Source organism: Phalacrocorax carbo, chromosome 22, assembly GCF_963921805.1.
Source record: "Phalacrocorax carbo chromosome 22, bPhaCar2.1, whole genome shotgun sequence".
Classification (NCBI taxonomy): domain Eukaryota; kingdom Metazoa; phylum Chordata; class Aves; order Suliformes; family Phalacrocoracidae; genus Phalacrocorax; species Phalacrocorax carbo.
In genome coordinates, this window is record NC_087534.1 from 8379290 (window position 1) to 8399523 (window position 20234).

The window sequence follows — 20234 nt, forward strand, 5'->3', positions numbered from 1 at the left end:
CGTCTCCCTGGCCAGGTCACTTGTGGGTCACAGGCAGCCTGTACTTCTCTTTCATGAATCCAGGCAGAACTGACCTGACTGAGGTTGTCCTTTTGCATAATGGCAGCTTACATGCTTGGAAAATGGGAGATGCACCCCCAGGCCTCCCTTTATTCCAGGAGTTTGAACTCATAGTACCCACAACCTCAAGTCTCAGAGCTGAAGAGGTCTCCACTTGCAGCTGGGCTCGCATGTGGTCAGTCCTGGAGCCCTAAAAAGTGGACACTCACATACTTCTTCCCCATCTTCCCCCTCGCAGCCTGCCCAGCTCTGAGCGTAGCTCTGCAGCATGTTCTGCAGGTGGTCTCAAGGTCACAGTCAGATGAAATTTGCGAGCTGTGCAGCAGTGTGCCTACCACAGCGGCTGAAGCGTACCCGAGAGCAACCTGACCCCTGCATGATCATCCTGGGTACTCCTGATGAATTAGCTGGCTTCCAGCCTTGCCTGTGTCTGCAGTCACAAGCAGTCAGGCAAGCAACCGCATGGTTAGTTCACACAGGGCTGTGTGTTAGGTATCACTCTGCATCATACTTTGAAATAAAATCAACCTGACACCACATAGTCACAAGTCTGTATTCCTGATCGTAAATTAAGTGTATTTTTGGCTTGTAAATGAGGACCATGAAGTTACCCTGAAAGACTGCAGCTACATAGAGATACCAAATTTTATGTATATGGGCAGCTCAAATTATTGCATATGCCCTTTGAAAAAAAAAAAACCACAAAACCCAAATTATCTGCCTTTGAAGGATATCTCCAGGCTTATAATATGCTTCATATTACAAGGAGTCTGTTTCTGCTGGGATTTGTGTTTCAGTTAAAGATGTAGCTGTTTCTCTGGGAGAAAGCTTGGCACAGATCTAGGCTAACTTTGCACATTCAGCTTTCCTGCAAAGACATCACTGTCACCTCTTCCCAGCTCCACTGTCCAAAGTCTGAGATTGCCTTAAGAATCCTATTTGGGAAGCACGGGGTGTGTGCTGGTTTTGCCCAAATGCATCTTCCTCTCCTCTGTGAAATACGGTGTCTGACCATTTGATGCAGCACAGCAGGAGTCTCGGCCCCTGCCTCAGCCTGTCCTTCAGGACAGACCCAAATGGAACACTTGGAAATAACTCTTGCAAGGCGATGCCAAGGCACAAGGTGTAATTTCAGCCTTCTGCTTTTGTACCACTGATGTAGGCAAATGTCTCTAATGAAGCTACAGGAGGTACCAGCAGCTATCAGCAATGCTTGTGCTACACAAGCAGCAGCTCTTCGTGCTCATGGATGGATGCTGCAGCCTGAGGACCAGCTCCCTCTAGTGCTTGCAGCCAGCCTTCCTCAGCCTCCTGTAAAAGACCTGAGGAGGTGCAAGACCTCAAGCAGTCATTCTGTTGGGCCTCATGGTTCAGATAATGAAGTCGGTATTTCTCTGGTGTGATGTTTGACTGCAGAAAATTTGCAAAGCCCGACTTAGTCCAAAGGCACTGGCACGCCTGATGAATGCACTTAATTAATTTTTCTTGTGGCTGTGACATTAATACAACTGGAGCTGGGTTGTGTGCTGCATAAGTTAGGTGAAAACCTAAACGTAGGCATTTCTTCAAGTGAAGCTATGTGTACCTTCTTATGGTGGGCAGGCCTTGTGGAAAAAGTCCCCCGACAGTGTCCAGGGATGTGCTGCCTCTTGCCCCTCCTGTCCTCTGCTTTAGGGACTAATATAAAGCGCAGCCATCACCATTTCACCCTTGCTGACTCCACAGAAGCACCTGCTTAAGCAGCCAGCCACGCCACATCAGTGTTTTCATCTTTCTTTGGACCCGAGTAACTTTTTCTGAGGGTTCCAGTCTGTTCTGTGTGAATCCTGGGGCTCACAGTCTGCTCAGAGCAGCTTTCCAGGTGCTTGGCAGTGACCAGCTGTTTGTCCTATGGCGGGCCGTGGAGCGTGTCGAGCTCCGCACTGACTTGGCTCTGGTGCAGTACCAGGAGGTATTGGTCTGCATCGCCAACACGTGGGGGTGTTCAGCCTGATGGCCCTGGCTCAGCTCTTTACCTACAAAACTCTTTGAGACCAGTGTGTCTGGAGTGATAGTCATCAATTCATGCTGCTGGACAGCAGAGACAGACTGACACTGTCAGATGCTGAAGGGGATGGTGCTCCTACATGCTTGCCCAGTGGCCTCACCTCTAAAGGCAGCTACTGTATCAGAAATACAGCGGTGCCTAGCCCTTGCTAAACTGTCCAGGTCCATCGAGACGACTGCCATTCATTAAATTAAAATTATCACCTTGCTTTTATGAGCAGCCTGGCCTATCAGGGTTACCTCTGGCCCATGGTTGGTTTGAGGGTCCTGTGGCACTTGTCCCTGAGTTATGCCTGTTCACCAAGGTGCTGCTGCTGCTGCTAATGTCTCACTTCTGTGGTAGGGCTTGGATCACAAGGGTCAGGGCCAGTGTTTGCTGAATGTCACCCACAGCGGGGCCAGCTCAGGGCAGGTGTTTGCCCATCCAGATCCATCAGATGTCACCTTCTTTCTGAGAGTCTGTCAATGCCTGGTGTCCGTCTCAGAGATGCTTTTCTGCCAGGCACAGGGGCTGCTGCCTCTCCCCTCCCTGCTATCCCTTTTGCCTCAGGGCAGGGGCCAAATCTGTTCCACCAGTGCCCACAGCCCCTTCACAGGGCTGTGCCCTGCATGTTTCAGCAAACACAATGCAATCCCCAAAAACGAGCAGAACTGATAAAGCCTTCAGTAGCGCAGTGCAGCCGTTGCATTTTGCCCAGTAGTTGATTACGTTCCTGCAACTGTAAGTTCACCATTGTGATGATCTATTTTGTTTCTGGTGTTGACATGATGGCGCCTTACGGTGTGCTGGAACTTGTGGGTAAGTTGGTTTTCCAGCCAACGACAACAGCAGCAAAAGGACTGCCATATTCCCGGGGAGCTGGAGGGTGACGGGGACTCCTCACCCCCATGACTCGCAGTGGGGTGCAGCCTCAGTAAAGATACAGGTGCCCAAACCAGCCCTAAGGCAGACCGTAGGCATCTGAATCCCAGGGTATGAGCCCATGATCTCTGCAGACAGTCAAGAAAACATCAGTGAGTTTAAAAGTGCCATTTAGATGCCTGTAGCAGGAAAACAGCCTCATTGCCAAGAAAACGGGAGATTCAGGTTGCTTCCCCACCCCGATAGTTAAAACTCAGAGTTCACACTTTCAGGAAAGCACTTCAGACACTAAACTGTGGGATCATTTGCTGATAGTGCCTCATGGATGCAAGCACTCTGGGCCCAGTGAGCCACACGGGCTAAGCACAGACTTGTGCACAGTTTGCCCAGCTGAACAGAAGACTCCACACCCATAACTGGAGTTAAAATTACTGGATGGTTTTAGGAAAAAAAAAAGTGCGAAATAGTGAGTAAGTGAGGACATGCCAGAGCTGGCCTGCTGGCCCAAGTCCCTCCTTACCAAAGGGACTCAAGCCAGCACCTTGCACCACAAACCCCAAGACCAGGAACCCAGTGCTATTCCAGATCCCTTCACACTACCCAAGTCCCAACCATTTTTATTTTCCTTCGCACAGGATGAAGGCAAAGATTTTGCGCCCAGTTCCAGAAGAAAACAGTATGGCTCTTCTGAGTACCTCTCACAGGTTGACGCCCCAGGGAAAAGGCCAGCCACCAAGACGGAGCTGCAGGACCCCGGGTCCAACCCCCACGCACCACTGGGTCTCCAAATGGAGGAGCAGGTATGTGAGTTCAAGGCAAGAAGCCAGTATCTGAACTGACCTCCCAGTAACATAACTCGGAGAGCTTGTCCAAAATGAATGTAAACCTTTTAGGAGCAAGCCAGTCTTAAATCAGCACTGCCCAGAGGTGGAGTATCTACTGGGTTGCCTCGGTAAATTACTCAACTCATTTCCTATACCAGTAAAAAAGTACTACCTTATTTTTCTGTTATAAAGTTGTTTCACATCGCTTTATGGCTAAGAACATACTCTAGGGAATAAGAGGCACTGCATCTAGTCATCATCTGGCACACGTTGGACAATCAGGGATGGAAAAAAGAGACAAAATCACAGCCCCAGCTTACCTGCTTCAGCTGGCAGCTGTGCTGCTAGGGTGCTTGTCTGCTGCTCTGCCACCTAAAACCCTTCCTTTGGGACACAAAAAGTAGTGGAAAATGGCCCACGTTACAGTGACTATGACTTATTGCCTGAAATGTGAAAAAAAAATCTATTCCAGCTTCTTCAGAGGGGGCTCCCTTCAGAGGAGCTAGGGGTCCGGGCAGACCTTAATGCCTAGGTGCATAGCCATGCTTATGTCTGTACAAAAGACTTTCTGTTTCTCCTGGCATTCCCTCTTTGCCTGTGCAGCTGCCCAGAGCAAAGTGCATCTGTCCATTTGTGGACCACCCGCAGCAGGAAATAAGGTATTTCCTCAACCTCAAACCTGTCACCAGTGTATTGTACTGGACATGCACAGGAGTTGCTGAGTCTCGATGTGAGAGTAGCAGGACCGCAGTGAGGCAGAGAGCCCAACATAGTCATACCGCTTGGTGAAGTTGCACAAGAGTAAGAGCCCAGAGGGACATGGTCCCAGCTGAGCTTTGCAGGCTGGCAGTTCGAGATAGGTAATGTTCGCAGTAGAGAGTAGTGATCTGACACTGTCCCTGTTGCTGGCTGAGGAAAGGGCCAGTGCGGCAATGCTCTGTGTGGTCACTGAGAGGTGGTACCCACAGTGGCATTCATCCAGATGCAGAACCTGGTACCTGAGGTTCTGCTGTGCTTTCTTTGTCTTCACCAACTTGTCAACAGCAAATAAGAACTTGGGTAAAGTCAGGCCCCCACAACATACACACCATCATTTGGATCTTCTGTCTTGCCCAGACCTCCACAGACTGCAACAGTAGCCTGACTACCTTGCACATGGAGATGTACTCTCACGTTAGATCAGCTCCATCTCCTCTGTGTTGTCAGGTGTTGTGCATCTCGCTTGCAAGATCCCTGTGCCAGGAGTGGAAGTGGGTGCAGGGTACGCTACAGCATAAAAAAAGATAATAGGCCCTGCCTGTGTGGGGCAGGGCTGGGCCATTCGGCTTCGGGCTTACTGCACTTTAAATGCTGGCAGAGCCTCTATCTTCCAGTATGATCTTGCTGCTGCCCTCCCCTGCTCCACCATTGGGCTAGGATCCTGGTGGGCTTTGGATGGCTGCCTAAGGGCAATCACGATACTCTTCCCCAGAGCAAAAATGCTGCCAGAGGCAACTGTTGGTCCTAGCCAGTCTGTGATGCCGTGGGGTTGTCTCTTACAGGGTGCTTCCCGTGCCTGCCGGACAACATCACGGAGATGAGCTGTATTCCCTTCCACTCAGTGAACACACTGCACAGTGAAGCAAGAGGCAGGATAGTACCAAGCTCACGGGCAATTACACCTGTTTGTAACCTCTCCAGAGGCTTCAGCTAGCCTGAAACCAGTTTTTCAAATGCGATTTGCAAGGTACAGGAGCTTTACCAGTGAATTCTTTTTCTTCATTGCTGAAGAGGCAGCTGCAGAGACTTTGCTCAGGGGACTCCCGCTTCTCATCTCTGTACCTGCAATCTTAGTCTCCTCCACAGGATGATAGGTGTCTCCATATGGAAACCCTGACTGCATAGCCGCTCTGATGATGGTACTCCCTGGACGAGAGAGAACTTCTTGTTAATCACTTGCATTTAGACAAGATCCCAGAACTATCCCTGTGATTACGGTCCCCCAGCCCATGATAGCTGTCCTACACGGTTCCACAACTGAAAGCTTTCAGTTCCTAGTGAGAGTTTGCGTTCTCCTAATACACCCTTGTCAGCTTGGATAGTGGTCACCTCAGTACTTGTGTTCCCAGCACCCTCTGTCTCTAGGCAGGAAGAAGCCATTCCCCACTGGCTGCTTTACATATTAAGAAGGAAGGAGAGCAGAAAATGTTGTTTAGAAGCAGTTTCTTCCCTATTGCTGTCAGTCTCTTCAACAATCTTTGCATGACCTACTCATCACCAGCCGAGATCTTGCACGAAGAAGTCATCATCTGAGCCAAACCAACAGCAGTTCACGCAGCAGTGAACCTTCCTCCTGACTTGGACTGGGCTGATTTTTTACCTGAAACTTTATGTCCATCATGCTCTGCAAGCAACAACTCTGCTGCTCATTCTCAGCAGTTGAGCGCTAAGGGAAAAAGAAACAAGTGCTCTTCCTCACAGACAAGCAGAATGTCCTTGTCCCTTCCAAAAACAGGGTGGAGAGAGCAGGATTGCACCCTAAGCAGGCTCTGGTATGGCTGCCTTGGCAGCCTGGGGCTGTGTTCCTTTTCAGGACCGCCCCATCCACCATGTCTGGGACCCACCTATTGTCAGCGTTTGCTTCAAACACAGCGGTACGTTACCCTGTCAGTACCCACAGGCTGCCGAGTGCAGATGGCGTCGCTGAGATGGCCTTTCTGGCGGGGGAGATGCCGCCCTTGCAGCTCCAACAAGTGCTCAGGTGCTGGAGCAGCATCTGCCCTGAGCAAGGTGATCGCCTCTGGCTCGCACAGCAAGAGTTCGGCCAGCCCTTCCTTTACACCCCACCGCCCAGCTGCAGGGCTGGCCCTTGGCTTTCCTGCCCTGTACACAAACACCACTGATCTCCCCCAGTGCTTTCTTCTGCCTGTTGGAAACAGATGCTCCGCTCTGCGGAAGGACGAGGACAATGCTGCAGAAGGGAAAAGGTCCCATACCTGTTTTGGAGGTGTTGCGGGAACAGCTGCAACGCAGCAGCTGCCATGTCCGCGTTGCACCACACACTTGTTCCCACATCCCACCTGCCAGATGAGCGCGTGTGGCTACCCACACCTGCACATCCATGTGCCGTATATCCCTGGCCCTCGGAATTATATGCCTCAATTCTGAGAGGCAAATGAATCAAAAAAGCCAGAGCTGGTTGGAAAATATATAGGAAAACATTTATAGAAAAAGGATAGTGTTTCAATGACATGATTTTTTTAAAAATAATGTTTGTTTGGAGGAAGGGAAAAATTATTTTTGAAGAAAAGTGTTCCTTTTGCAATTTTTTAGATGGTGTCCCAAATTTATATTTTAACCCTTCATTTTATTCTTTTATATTCCATTACATGCCTAAGTGTCAACTTGCATAAAAAAAGAGAAAAAGATAATGCTTTTAAATTAGTACTAAGCAACAGCTCTAATAATCTTTACACTGTATTAAAATAAATTATATCAGCTGCTATCTCTTACCATTTCATGACATGGCAGTGCTAGTAGAGCATGGGTAAATTTGTCCTCAAGTATAACGGGAAAATATTTTAAAACTCAAAATCCAAACTAAAAGTGAAACGAACTGAAAGTGAACCTCCCTGTGCCCCGTGCTCATCAGGAAGCACTGAAAATGGGTGTGTTTTTTTTCCAATCTGAAACCACAATGGTTTTTTGTTTTTTTTTTTTTAACGAGCCTGTGGAATTGTAATATCCACCCTGAGCACCCTGCTTTGCTCAGAGGTTAACTGTATGGCAGGGTCACCGCCACCATGCAAAAGAAGACATTACTGAGATCGACTGCTAGAACAACATCAGCTTCCCGTGCCTCACTGTGCCGCCTTGCAAGCTTTCAGCAGCCGATACACAGAATTGCTGCCTGACCAGGAGTGCCACAGCTAAGCAGTGCTCTTGCAGGGCTGGCCTGCTTGCTAGCCTCTGCTGGCCTTGGGACGCTACAGTCTGACTCTTTGCCCCTTATTTTCTTATCAAAGAAAATATTTCCCATCAAAACTAAACATGCTGCCTCAGGTCGTCTTCCATCTGTTGCATGGGAGATGCTGCTGCAAAAACCCTGCCAAGCCAGTGCAGCTGCTCTGCAGCGAGCAGCCCAAATGCCTCCTGCAGTACCTGCTTGCTCAGCCTGGGAGTTTGCATCATGGAGGCATCTTGGCACGTACCACCCTCTTCAGACACCACAGTAGTTATTTATCTCCATTTAACATTCCCAAACCTGCTGCCAAGCAGCTCTCCAGCTGTATAACTTACACCCAGTTACAATCACACGGATGACCCGCTGCTGACCACCTCCTTGTCAGCTGCAGTTCAGCCTCCCAGAGAAGCGGCGTACCTCAAAGGGCCTCCCCCGCCCCTTGTCGCTGCTGCCCAGGACTTGCAGCTTAGTTTTACAAACAGCCGGATGGCGCATACGTGCTGAAGAGGACGAGGATCACTTTAAGCAGCAACTGTATGGCTTTCCTTCCGGTGATGAGCCCCGTCCTGCTGCAGGACAGTGGTCCATGTCCCGCAGGACACTTGGGCACCTATACACATCCACCAGCCCTCTCCTTCTCACATTCTTGGCATGGATCCAGCTTAGCATGGTGCTTCCAGAGCTCCTTCCAAGGGAACTGGTTTCAGTCCTGGCCACAAAAGCTCAGCATCTCTACGACACGACGTGCTGGGTTAACACAGGCCTCCCTGTACCTACCCCCAAAACTCTGGCTTACCCATCGGCTTTTCAACCCCACAGCTCACCCCAATAACGCAGCCCCCTGTCTGAAGTGCAAGGGAAGAACCACCCCCAGCAATAGCTCTTGCTTTTCCCCTTCTGTCAGGCAGGACCAAGTTTTTCCCTACCATAGGCAACCAGAGGGCTTCACCCTGCTGCTCGGGTGGCTCCCAGCACGCAGCAGGAGCCCCAGCTACTGGCCCACCAATGCAGCTCTTCTGGCACTGTCTGCTCTCCTCAGGTGCTTCTCACAGGTGACATCTCTCCTTTCTCCAGCTGCCTCAGTCTTCTGGTCAATATTTTACAGCACATACTTTGAACTCTTGCTCTAGACTGAGTCTTACTGCTTGTAAATAATAACACAGATGTCACTGAGTAACTGGACACTGGGTTGTTTTTACCACAACCAAGATTAAATCTGAGAACGAAAACCCTCCTTAAAATTGAAAGGGGCCATGCCCTCTAATCGTGAGTGCAATAGGAGCTGATTGTATTATTAAACTTATAGCAATGACTTAAGGAAACACAATGTGTTTTACTCAAATTGCACACTTTTTTGAACAGCTGTAAAATAGAGTATATGTGTAAATATTGCCATCACTGAAGAAGTATTTGTAATTTTAGCATATAACTGTAACAGGCTTTTCAGTGGGCTTGACGATGCCACGAGGCTGCGCATCAAGCACTTGGGTAATTCCAAAGTTGTAAATTTATTTGCTGTACAGAGGAAGTGTGTCAGTGCTCGCATCTCTCAAGGAAACGGAGATGCTGGTCCCTTCTGGAGAGCCAGCAGCCTTTCCCAGAAGGGCTGGCACCAGCCTGAGGGCCCAGCAGCTTGCTGTTTCACATAGTGGCTCCCTTTGTGTCCAGGAACACCGCTGCGGCGCACGGTGCGATGCCTCTCCAGCTGCTCAGGGAGCACGGAGGGGCGACAGCTTCGCGGCACCGCCACCAGCGCATGCATTGTCGCACTGCAGCTCACTGGACACAGATGAGGGGAGCTCCACAGTCCTCCTGCAGATGGTACCTCCAGGAAAGGAAAAGGGCAGGAAGCACAGGGCAGGGTGGCGCACCTTGGTGCTTCAAGAGACACTTGACATGAGCAATTTCCTAGCTACAGATTGAAGCAATAGTCACATTGGTGTCATCTCTAATATAGTAGACCTCATCTCTGCTGCCCTTGCACATTACTGGAGCGGTCGAAGCACTGCTCCAAGGCCAGCCTCCAGTGGACTGCTCGCTGTGTGATGGAGTATGAAGCCATTGTTTGCAGGTGCCGCTGATGGTCAGTAACCTAAGGATCCAAAGGATCGTCTTCCTAGGCTGCCCAGCATCCAGTGCAGGCTCCTGCCTTGGGGAAGCAGCACTCCAGGCTGCATGGAATGTATTTTTAAGAGAATAAATCTATTTTTTTGTATTTGCAGACATATATTTGGGCTGGGGCAGCTTAGAAGGCAAATAATGCAAGAAATCTTTTCATAATCACAGACTCATCCAAGTTAAGCAAATTTTCCAGGGTTACAGTATTGTCCATTTCCCTAAACCAAACATTGTGTCCAATAGAGCTATCAGCACTGTTTCACCCCTCAAACCCCTCCTTGTCTCAGCATGCTCAACAGAGGGAAGCCAGCTCTTTCCTCCCCAGGCTGCCCATGCAGTGGATACAGATGGTGCTCACCTCCTTTCAGTTACACAGTGCTCTTAGTCTGCATGCCAAATGTAAACACACACTTTATCTGCATGTCTCTCCTGACTCAAACACTGTCAGCTCTACAGTATATAACTAATAAAAACTCTTTTTACATATTTGTGATGTGGTATTTGTAGCTCTGGCTGAATCCCTGCACAGGATCTGTTACTCAGGTTCCGATGCCCCTCAGTGAAGTGCCGAGGCAGCTCCAGGCTGCAGCACTTAGCGCTGAGGCCAATTGCCTTATTCTTAGACTTTCGCCTGTACCCAGGCAGGTCCCATACACCCCAGGCTGCGTTTAAGGCACAGACAGGGCATACACACATGGCAGACCAAGCTGAACACAGCCACTCTCCACCTAGACTGGATGACCTGGACTTGGCATTGCTGAGCGTGGGTTGGAGGAAGGGCATTTTTACAGAGGGAAGCGAGCCACCACTTCATTAAATTTCCTTCTCTCAGCCAGTACAGACTGTACTGGAACCAAGATCCGTTGGTGTCTCCTGGGAGAAGCTGGAGGCTACAGAGGTCAGAGCAAGTGGCAAAGTCTCCTTCACAGTTCCTAACTTTTTGCAATATACAGGTACGATTAGCACCTATCATACACAGGACCAGCCCCAGCGACTACAACCACGTCATTTGGAGAGAAGCACATTGATTTGTAAGGGACCCCGGGCACTACACTTTATCTTAGACAAAGCTCTTTTCCTAGAGCTTTGAGAAGGCCCTGGGGGTGCTGGGGGGCAGCGAGGTGACCCTGAGCCAGCACCGGGCCCTTGGGGCCAAGGGGGCCAGCGGTGTCCTGGGGTGCATGGAAAGGAGTGTGGGCAGCAGGGCGAGGGAGGTTCTCCCCCTCTGCTCTGCCCAGTGAGGCCACATCTGGGGTGCTGCGTCCAGTTCTGGGCCTCCCAGTTCAAGAAAGACCGGGAACTGCTGGAGAGAATCCAGCGGAGAGCTACGCAGGTGATCAGGGGCTGGAGCATCTCCCTTGGGAGGAAAGGCTGAGAGACCTGGGCTTGTTCAGCCTGGAGAAGAGAAGGCTGAGGGGGGGTCTCATCGATGCTTATCAATATCTGAAGGGTGGGTGTCAGGGGGATGGGGCCGGGCTCTTTTCAGCGGTGCCCAACGCCAGGCCAAGGGGCCACGGGCACAAGCTGGAACACGGGAAGCTCCCCCTGAACATGAGGACAAACCCCTTCCCTGTGCGGGTGCCAGAGCAGGGGCACGGGCTGCCCAGAGAGGCTGTGGGGTCCCTTCCCTGGAGACATTCACCCCCCGCCTGGACGCGGCCCTGTGCCCCTGCTCTGGGGGTGCCTGCTCACGCAGGGGGTGGGACGGGGTGAGCTCCAGAGGGCCCTTCCAGCCCCCAAAGTCTGTGATTCCTTTCATCTGGTTTATTCTATTTGACTGCAAAACTGGGTGTATTTCCAGCTCTATTAAATAGGTTATTAGTATTGACTGACATTTTAGGAGCCATCCATAGCTGTCACTTCAGCTGCTACTCCCTGGGTAGAGCTCATTAACTAGAGGTGAAATCCTGTGAATATTCCCTCTGTAAAATATTTGTCTAAGAAAACTGGGTTTTGGCTTGCCGAGTCCCCTTTCTACCCCAGTTCACACAGGCAGCTACTGATCATTAAAGAGGTGGTCCTTCACCTCTTTAACGGTTACTGTAGCTACAACACAAATGCCACCGTGTCTGGCTACTGTCCGTAGCTTCCAAGGCTGCTTGAAGTCTCTCCCCCCCCACCACCACAAGCACATACCACAGGGTGGTTCTTTTGGTTTGTGATTCAAGGCCAGGCTCACCACTCCTACGTGGGGACACTGCAGTACGTGTAGCGGGCTAACGGCCCACCTACAGCATCGCTGCTTAGCCACTACACTTCGCTCTTTCTGAAGTCTTTTTTTACTCTTTTTTATCAGTCATATCTACTTGCTTTGGTGGGTTTAAGTAGTCCTTATGTTGCCTACAAACAAGCGTACGCTGTTGTTACTCCAGCTGCGAACCTTTCTACTTTAGTTGTTAGAGGAGCAGCATCTGGTGGCGGTATGCAGAGGGAATGTTCCAGAAGCTGTGTGGAAGGATGGACACGCTGAGCACCACTATCGGGGATTACAGCGCAGTGCCATGAGGTGCTTACAGCCAGGGACTACACTCGGGTAACTGCAATCTAAAACAAGTGGTATCCAAATAGATGGTCTCTGCAGACAGACATGTACCTAGGGCCTCTCCATGAACCCAGTAAATGCATTCAGGAGCTTCTGAAAGGCATGAACCCATAGATGGAAGAGATACTTCACCATCCAGGCTGGGTTGGCAGGCCAAGATCTCTCTGTCTTTTAAGTGTGAAGTCTAAAATCAGACAATCTACCCTTGTTCTAGTGAAATAGCCTTGAAGTTATTGGAGTGCAATGATAGTGTCTAGAAAAGAAACAGTTACAGTGAGCAGAGGTCCCTTCATGGAGAGGTGTAATTAACACTTCAATGATGGGGACCAACAATTTAATAAAACAGAGATCCCAACTTTCGGCCCAGTGAGGCAGCAGATCCCCAAGCGCAGGTTATAGCCAAAGCAGTTTCTGCAGGAGTGGAAAGCTGTGAGCTGGGTCTGGAACGTGGAAGCAGTAAATGGAAACCACCTCCACAGGTCCCTGCGGTGACTGTGTGGAACCCACACAACCAACACCTGAGGTCTGCCAGTGTGGCACATTTGGCCACATAGTAGTACAAAAGACTTGGAAGTAGGTCCTGCATTACCAGAACGCAAAGCCCTAATTAACAGAAGCAAAGGTCCTGAAATTATTTGGACACAGGGACATAATGAGTTTCTCTAGAGAAGTGTGGCTAGAGGGAGTCCAGACCACCAGTGCAGAGGAAATGCATATGGTTAGGTGAGATAAACCCCACCCTAAGTACGTATTTCAAACATTATCGTAATTTTTTTTCTGCAAAATCTTCCATGAAATGTCTTCACACACCTTTTATGTGGCAGTGCCCTGAAGCCTGCACTTACTTGTGTAACTGAGTTCACCTCCAATACGTGGAAGCAGCACAAACATGATCAGTGATTTCTGCAGCTCAACAGCACTTCTGGAAGCTTGTGAGCAAGTCACCCTGCTGCTGGTTTTTTTTCTTATTTTACAAAGCATGTACTAAACCAGACAATATTTGCATGAGAAACTACAAAAATTATTCTGAGGGTATCAGTGCAATAACAGGCGCATTAACAATATTGCTGAAGCAAGGCCAGTTGAGCTGTCAGCCCTCCTTACCGATTTACCTGGCAGGACACAGAAAGGTTGAACCTACAGTGAAAATATGTCTGCGCTATGTTTCTTTGAAGCCCGGTCACACTTCATATAACCGAAAGGCTCCAGCAGCACATCACCAGAGTGTTCAGTTGGCTGGAAATGGGGAAGAACCATGTGTGATGGAGAATCTGGCCAGCCACGCTGCTCCATATCTATGTGCACATGTAAGAACGTGACGAAGCTGCGTTCCTTTGTGTTGGATATTTTATTGCATTTCTCAGCCTTTGTGACTGATGTTTTCCAGGGACTTTCTAAACACCACATTGACTTGATGCCTATTAGCACCTGGAAGTAATGGACAGACGCCACAAGCCCTGCAGGAGCTTTCCAAACAGAAGCCAACGGACTCTGTAGAGAAGCAACATCTTTTAGCAGACAAATTGGCAAACCTGCAAAAAACTAATTTTAAGACAATATGTTCTTTACATAAGACACGTTCCATGACTGATACCACATGTAATTAAAGGGATGCTTTCACTCTCCACTGACCTTCTAGAGGTGACTTCTTGTGGGTTTTTTGGGTATTTATCCAGCCAATTCTGGTAACACCCAGAGCGTAAGGTCTGGCAGCATGCCAGTAGTTCTGTAATACCTGTGTGCTTTGGAGAAGAATGTCAGTGTAGGCATTTTCTGTAAGTTTCAATATTCCTTCCAAATAAACAAAAAATTGCACCTTCAGAAATCAGACACATTGGAAATTGCAAAACAATCATTGGTAAAAGCAGCAAACTGGAAAACAAACATGAAAACATGGCATCTAATTCTCTTTTGGTAAACATTTTTGGGACAAGCAACTCATGGAATTAGCACCACCTTTAAAAAGCACCTGAAGCACACAAAAAAATGAATTTTAGTCACGTCGCTTTATGGAGCCACTTCATGGTTTAAAGTGGCTCCAGCGTTCATTACCACAGGACCGACTCTGAGCACTGTGTTGACCATAGTACTCTCAGTGGAACTTTTTTAGAAATATAGCAGGAGACCTAGTCAGGTGAGAATATTCATAATAAAAGCAGAAATTGAAGCACCCCAGTGAAGTTGGTCCTCTATGTTTATGATCCAGTCAATTACTAAGGTAACAGAACAGGGAGAACCCATGCTTTGCTATTAATTTCCACTACAGGCAAGACCATAGCAAGTATTCTCAATTCCTTACAGAGATTGAACACAAAGACCCTGAGCTACCAGCAGTTTATTGCAGAGTAGATGCTAGCACCTGACAAAACCACAGGCATGTGGAGAACCGAGAAATACCAACCTTCCTGCAGATTCACCCCATCCAAAATCACAGTCTGACTCAGCGAATGCATCCATGGCAGGTTACTGCAGTCCTTCATTCAGAACAGGAGGACCGACTAGGGAAGAATGTTTTTCTTTCCAAAACGAGCACCAGTTTTGTTGTCACAAATGCAATTCACCTACCCATGGAGTAGAGTGAGAAATGGCAAGTCCCTGAGAACAGGTGGAAAGGTGTGCTACAGCGGGTGCAACCAGACTTGACTGCAAGGTTTTGCGACTGCACCCGGCAGCCTCAAACCTGAGATGAAGGTCATCCATGATCTGCTGAAACCTATGGGCAATCCCCACAGTAAGTCAGGGCAAGCTAACAGCAGCAAGGACAGAACAGCTGCACTGCGAGGAAGGATGGTGAGATGAAGAGGGCCTGGTGACCCATTTAGTTGCAATGCCATCTCCTCCTCCATAGGTTGCAGTGGTAGGAAGGCTACACAGGCAGCACTTAAATAGGACCAGCCATTATGGGTCAAGACCAAAGGTCCATCTAACAGACCCTGACAGGGAGCAGAGAACACTATGCTCTAAATCACATACATTGATAGTCTGGACTCGGAGTCACGATTCTGTGATTCTGTGACTTCAGGCACAGCAGGAGGCACCCCTGGGACCACAGAAGCAGCGGAGAAAGAGCTGCTAACTGCTGGGAGAGTACCTGCTCGAGGAATATCACACACTGATGGTACTGCAAAGAGCATGAGACCGCCCTGCTCCTGGACAAACAATGGAAGTTTCATGATGTGGCCTGGCAGAGCTGAGCCCCAACACTACACTGGCTCATCACCATGTGCTCAGGCCATCTTTTCCAGGTCTGCATGCTCCAGCTGCCCTTGGGGTGATAGTGCTTTCCCCCAAGCTCCCCCCTCCATCCCAGCAACTCCACAGGATACAACCAGAACAAGGGACCTTCACCCAACCACTGCTCCCCACTGCTCAGGGTGCAGCCAATGCCACAGACCACAAAAAACTGGGCCATGGAGGGCAGGAACTGCAGCACAGCAGCTCTGGGGTGTCCAGCACTTGCTGCACAGCCTTATCTGTGTCTTTGCTGAGCCTCAGACACCCCCAAGAGCTGAAAGTACTCTGAGCTGTTCACTCTCTAATACCCACTAAGGTTTATTAGCAGGGACTGGCTGAGGAATAGGTCCGGAGCCCCCAGAGATAATGGAGAGGGGAGGGTGCAGCAGGCCACAGATCATGGTCTTCATCTTCCAATGAAGACTCTGAAAGCTACGAACAGGCTACATCAAGTCACAGGGCCTTGTCCTCTCCTCCTGGCATTCCAGCTCCATTGCCCATGCCCATCACCACCATCAGCTAACACCCACCAATTCCTTGCATGCCTTCAAAATGGGTGGGAACCATCACCTCCACCTTCTTATTTCAGTCAGTCACCATAGTTTTCAGATGCCTTTTTGAAAACAGAAAACAGGACAGACTGGGCATCAGGTGAAAGATTAGCCCCACTCAGTCAAATTGATGGCAAAGTGCAAGAGGAAGTTTGGTTATATTTGAATGGCTTAAACAAATTACTGTGTGCTGTTTGGCAGAATTAGCCTGCTGAATAATCTGCTAAGTAACAAACAAAGCAGAACAAGGCAGCAGAAAATAACATTAATAGGCTGATGCAGAAGCGGCTTGTTACTTGTCTGGAAAAGACACCACTTGGCCACGTTAAGTTGAGGGCTATTTTATTTCCCAGTGGGCCAGAAGTGCTTTTCTGACTTTTTGACACTTCGCTAGAACAAGTGGGATGACAGTCCTCATGGCAAGAGACAGCACCATCACTAATCCCAACAACAATCCACCCCACAAATACAGAGACCCACAGAGGCTGGAAGCCTTGTTTCAGAACATAGCACCCCAATTCTTGGATCCTCTTCCCATCTTCAGCCAGACTAGCCAAGAGACTAGGTCAGCTGTTGGCCTGTCACACGTCTCATCCTGGAACAGGATTTCTCCAGGTAGTGGTGCTGATAGGCTTCACTGAACATAAGGCTGGAAATCCTGAGTCTCAAATTACTCTCAGTCACCCCCTGGACACCCCTCCTCCATGTCCTGCTGGACTTCCAATTCCTGCCCCACTGCAATGGCAGTTTTCTGACCAACCATCATAAAGTCTGTCTTGTCCCCTGGAAGGGACGAGGATGAGTAGCGTTGCTGAGGAGTACCCCTTTCAATAAAGAGCTCAAGTAGCAAAGTTAGAGATACAGGAAAGGTAGCACTAATTTAGACTGAAGCTTGGGAAAGAGGGTCCCCCACGGCACCAAGTCCAGCCACTTCAGATGGCCTTAGTCCTTGACGCCTCAAGGCTGTGCCGCCTCAGAGTGCTACCCCACCATGTCAAGAGTCCTCTCCTTTCCCACAGCTTCTCAGAAGGTCTGCCTATGGAGATACGCCCTCAGAGACTTCACCATCTAGTGAGAAAGCAACCAGAAAGTAACAGACATAGTCAGGAGGAAGAACAATCTCCAGCTACTAAGGAGACACAATAGTAGAAGCAACGATGCTAGAAGATGGAGAGTCTGTGGCCAAAGACAATACAGCTGTGTAAACAAGCAGGGGCTGCAAGCGTGTTTGCTATGTATTTTCTTCAGGAAGAAGTGTGGGCAATGTAATTGTGGAGAGATGAGCATGGAAGAAGAGGAGGTACCGGTCCTCTAGTGAAACAGAAGGTGCAAGGACAGAAGGCAGTTGGGACGGACTGCACACGTACAGACACTGGGTCAGAGAAAGTGAGAATAGAAAAACTAAAAACAAAACAAAACCAAAAAAACCCACACCAAACACCAAAACCAAACAGTGTGAAGAGAGACCATGGCTAGATGAGATAGAAATAAGCTGTAGAAAGAGGAGGATGAGGGAAGTTGGAAGAAATAAAAGTCTAATGCTAAATGGGGAAAGGGGGACAGGGAAAGAGGACCTAAATGTTTAAATAAGACTGCTCTGTGCAACAAAAGGAAGGCTCTATGTGCTGGATTAGTAAGAATGAAAATATTTCGAAAGGCAGCCAAATCGAAGTGGTTTTCAGAAGCAGAACAATGGCAGCTGCAACATGACCTCATCACACTAGCAGAAATCAACAGGTATACAGAGTGTCTACCTGCAGCATGCAGAACTCAAGAGATTAGGTCCCTCAGCTAACTTACTGCCTAGGCAACTCTGCTTCTACATAAACAAATAGGAATGATTTTTCTAGTTTTTAACTTAAAAATATCCAGTTTTTTCTTTTGTTGAAAGTATTTAATAGAATAGTATGCTTAGCGCACACTCAGTAATACCAGCTTTCTTTCTAAAGCGGGATGCATATGGTGTAGCAGCCAACGGACCATTTTGTCAGGGTGTGATTTGCTGTTACTGGCAGGGAAACAGTTGCACCACATTTGAGAATGCCAGATAAGAATAGAATTAGTCAAAAAATACTATTCTTCAAAACAATACAATAAAAAGCCCCAACAAAGAAGTTTACATAAATTCTACACTAAGCTACTACTCGTAGCAACCAGCTTCTAGAGGGCCTTGTGCGATTACCAAGTTGTAAATACACATACAGGTAGAAAAAAAAAACCATAAAAAACCTCCAGCTATAAGCTTGACTTTCAAAAAGTATCTGCAGAGTCAGAGAAGTCCCTGACCAGCCTGGTAGTAAAGGATTCTGTGTACACCAACGCTTCAGACTGCTGTAAGAGATTTTGTAAAAGGGCCAAGCCAAAGGTTAGGTAGGTTTTGGTAAGGGCGTTCAAACAGAAGTGTGATACAGTAACTCATGGCTGGGTCCTTCCAGCACATGCCGTTACAGACTACGTGAGTATCTTTGTCCCAGGGAGTTGACAACGGTAGCACTGTGGTCTTGCCACTCCTCTTCTGGTTCCTTCTACTTTTCTTACATGCTGGTAGCCTGTTGTGGAGGGACCCCAGGCGTAGGCTGGCGAGGCAAAGTATACATGGCCCCAAGAAATTGGTCTGCAATGCGACCGGCTTCTCTCAGTCCACTCAGTAAAGCACCATGAACAGTTGCAGGGTAGTTGCGAATTGTATGTTCTCCCGCAAAGAACAGGCGAGGAATAGGCTGGGGGTAACAGAGAACACGGTTACGGCTTGTTAACGTTCTGTCAGAATCAGCAGCAAACAAATACTTTCAGAAGAATAATCAGAAGTCCTCTAATCACACCACAGTCCCCATGAAGGTGGTGAATATGAAATAGTCTATATTAGAAACATTTTAGCCTGTCCTACAAATTACCAAGAAAATCTTTATACACAGCTTGCATTTCTCAGGAGGGTTTCATGTTTGTAATGACTGCAGTATGAGGAAGTATTTTGCAATTATTTTCCAGTATCTTTGCTTTGATACAAATAAAGCTCTACTTGAAAACCAATACTTTCAGAACCCCATAAGCAGGGGAGATTAACATCCCCAGCTGTATACTGGAAAAGCATTGAAATGTATCTACAAATCTAGAGCTGAACTGTTAAATGTGTTTAAGAATGATGGTTTCTAATCCTGGGACATGAACTCTAGCACAATACGCGAACAAAAACTTCAGCAATCCACTTCAAGTAGCAGTTTCTCTATAAGCTGAGACCTAAAACAACTACTGAGAGTGTAAAGTAGGAGAAAAATAGACTTTCGTGTATTATACTCTGCAGAGAATAATTCTATCCATAGCTACGTTTGTTAATGACTTGTATCACTAGAAAATCCTCTCTGCTAGTGCTTTCAGAATGGCTACTGCTTTCAAAGCTCCATCTTCTCAGAGTGGACTGGAAATGACGTGGGCCTTCGTTGTGTTCGCTCCCAATTTGGGAGAGACCTTTGGATTCCTGTTCCTCTCACTCTGGCCTTCACCCTCTTTTCATATCCCTACAACTCACTTAAATGGTGATGGACAACATAAATACGGAGTATGAAACTCATGTATAATGTTTAAACACAATGTATAATATAATACTCTGTTCGGACATTACAAAATTGACTTTGTGAATAAAAAAAGCTCTTATTCTAGTAAAAAAATGACAACAAACCTGGGAAGGCAGAATTCATGGATGGATTTTACAGGTTCTAATAATTCACCAGAAAACGCAAATCATCTAAACTTGTGTTTAGATATGTATGCAAATTACTTAGAAAAATCATCCTTGTTTTGAGGTTTTTCTAAAAGGAATTGAAATATCTCTCACCTGAGGAGCACCTGGAATGGCTGGCCCTGGAGTGATGGGCTGAGCCATCAAATCATAGTCATTTCCAGAAGATCCAGCTGCTACATAGGAGTACGATCCCCGGGCCCACGGGTCAGCACGCCAGCGCGACACCACCGTCTCTTTAGGCTGAGACAAGACAGGAACTTCAGTTGTTGACATAGTACAAGTTCTACAGTTAGTGCAAAATACGAAAGATGTAAA

General features: G+C 48.1%; 2 protein-coding genes across 3 annotated transcripts in view; one reads left to right on the top strand and one right to left on the bottom strand.

The window, feature by feature from the left end:
- Window positions 1–10339, top strand: part of LUZP1 (leucine zipper protein 1) — a 44867-nt gene extending 34528 nt beyond the window's left edge. Inside the window, exons 3-4 of the mRNA XM_064471120.1 lie at window positions 3604–3768; window positions 5334–10339. Of these exons, the coding sequence (XP_064327190.1) occupies window positions 3604–3768; window positions 5334–5372 (204 nt within the window). The 3' untranslated portion in view covers window positions 5373–10339. The remainder of the gene's footprint in view (window positions 1–3603; window positions 3769–5333) is intronic.
- A 3385-nt stretch (window positions 10340–13724) lies between these two features.
- KDM1A (lysine demethylase 1A) overlaps window positions 13725–20234 on the bottom strand; it is a 47228-nt gene continuing 40718 nt past the window's right edge. For both annotated transcript variants that reach the window (XM_064471121.1, XM_064471122.1), the window contains 2 exons: window positions 20013–20159; window positions 13725–18900 (listed from right to left, as the gene is read on the bottom strand). In XM_064471121.1, the coding sequence (XP_064327191.1) occupies window positions 18715–18900; window positions 20013–20159 (333 nt within the window). In that variant the 3' untranslated portion in view covers window positions 13725–18714. The remainder of the gene's footprint in view (window positions 18901–20012; window positions 20160–20234) is intronic.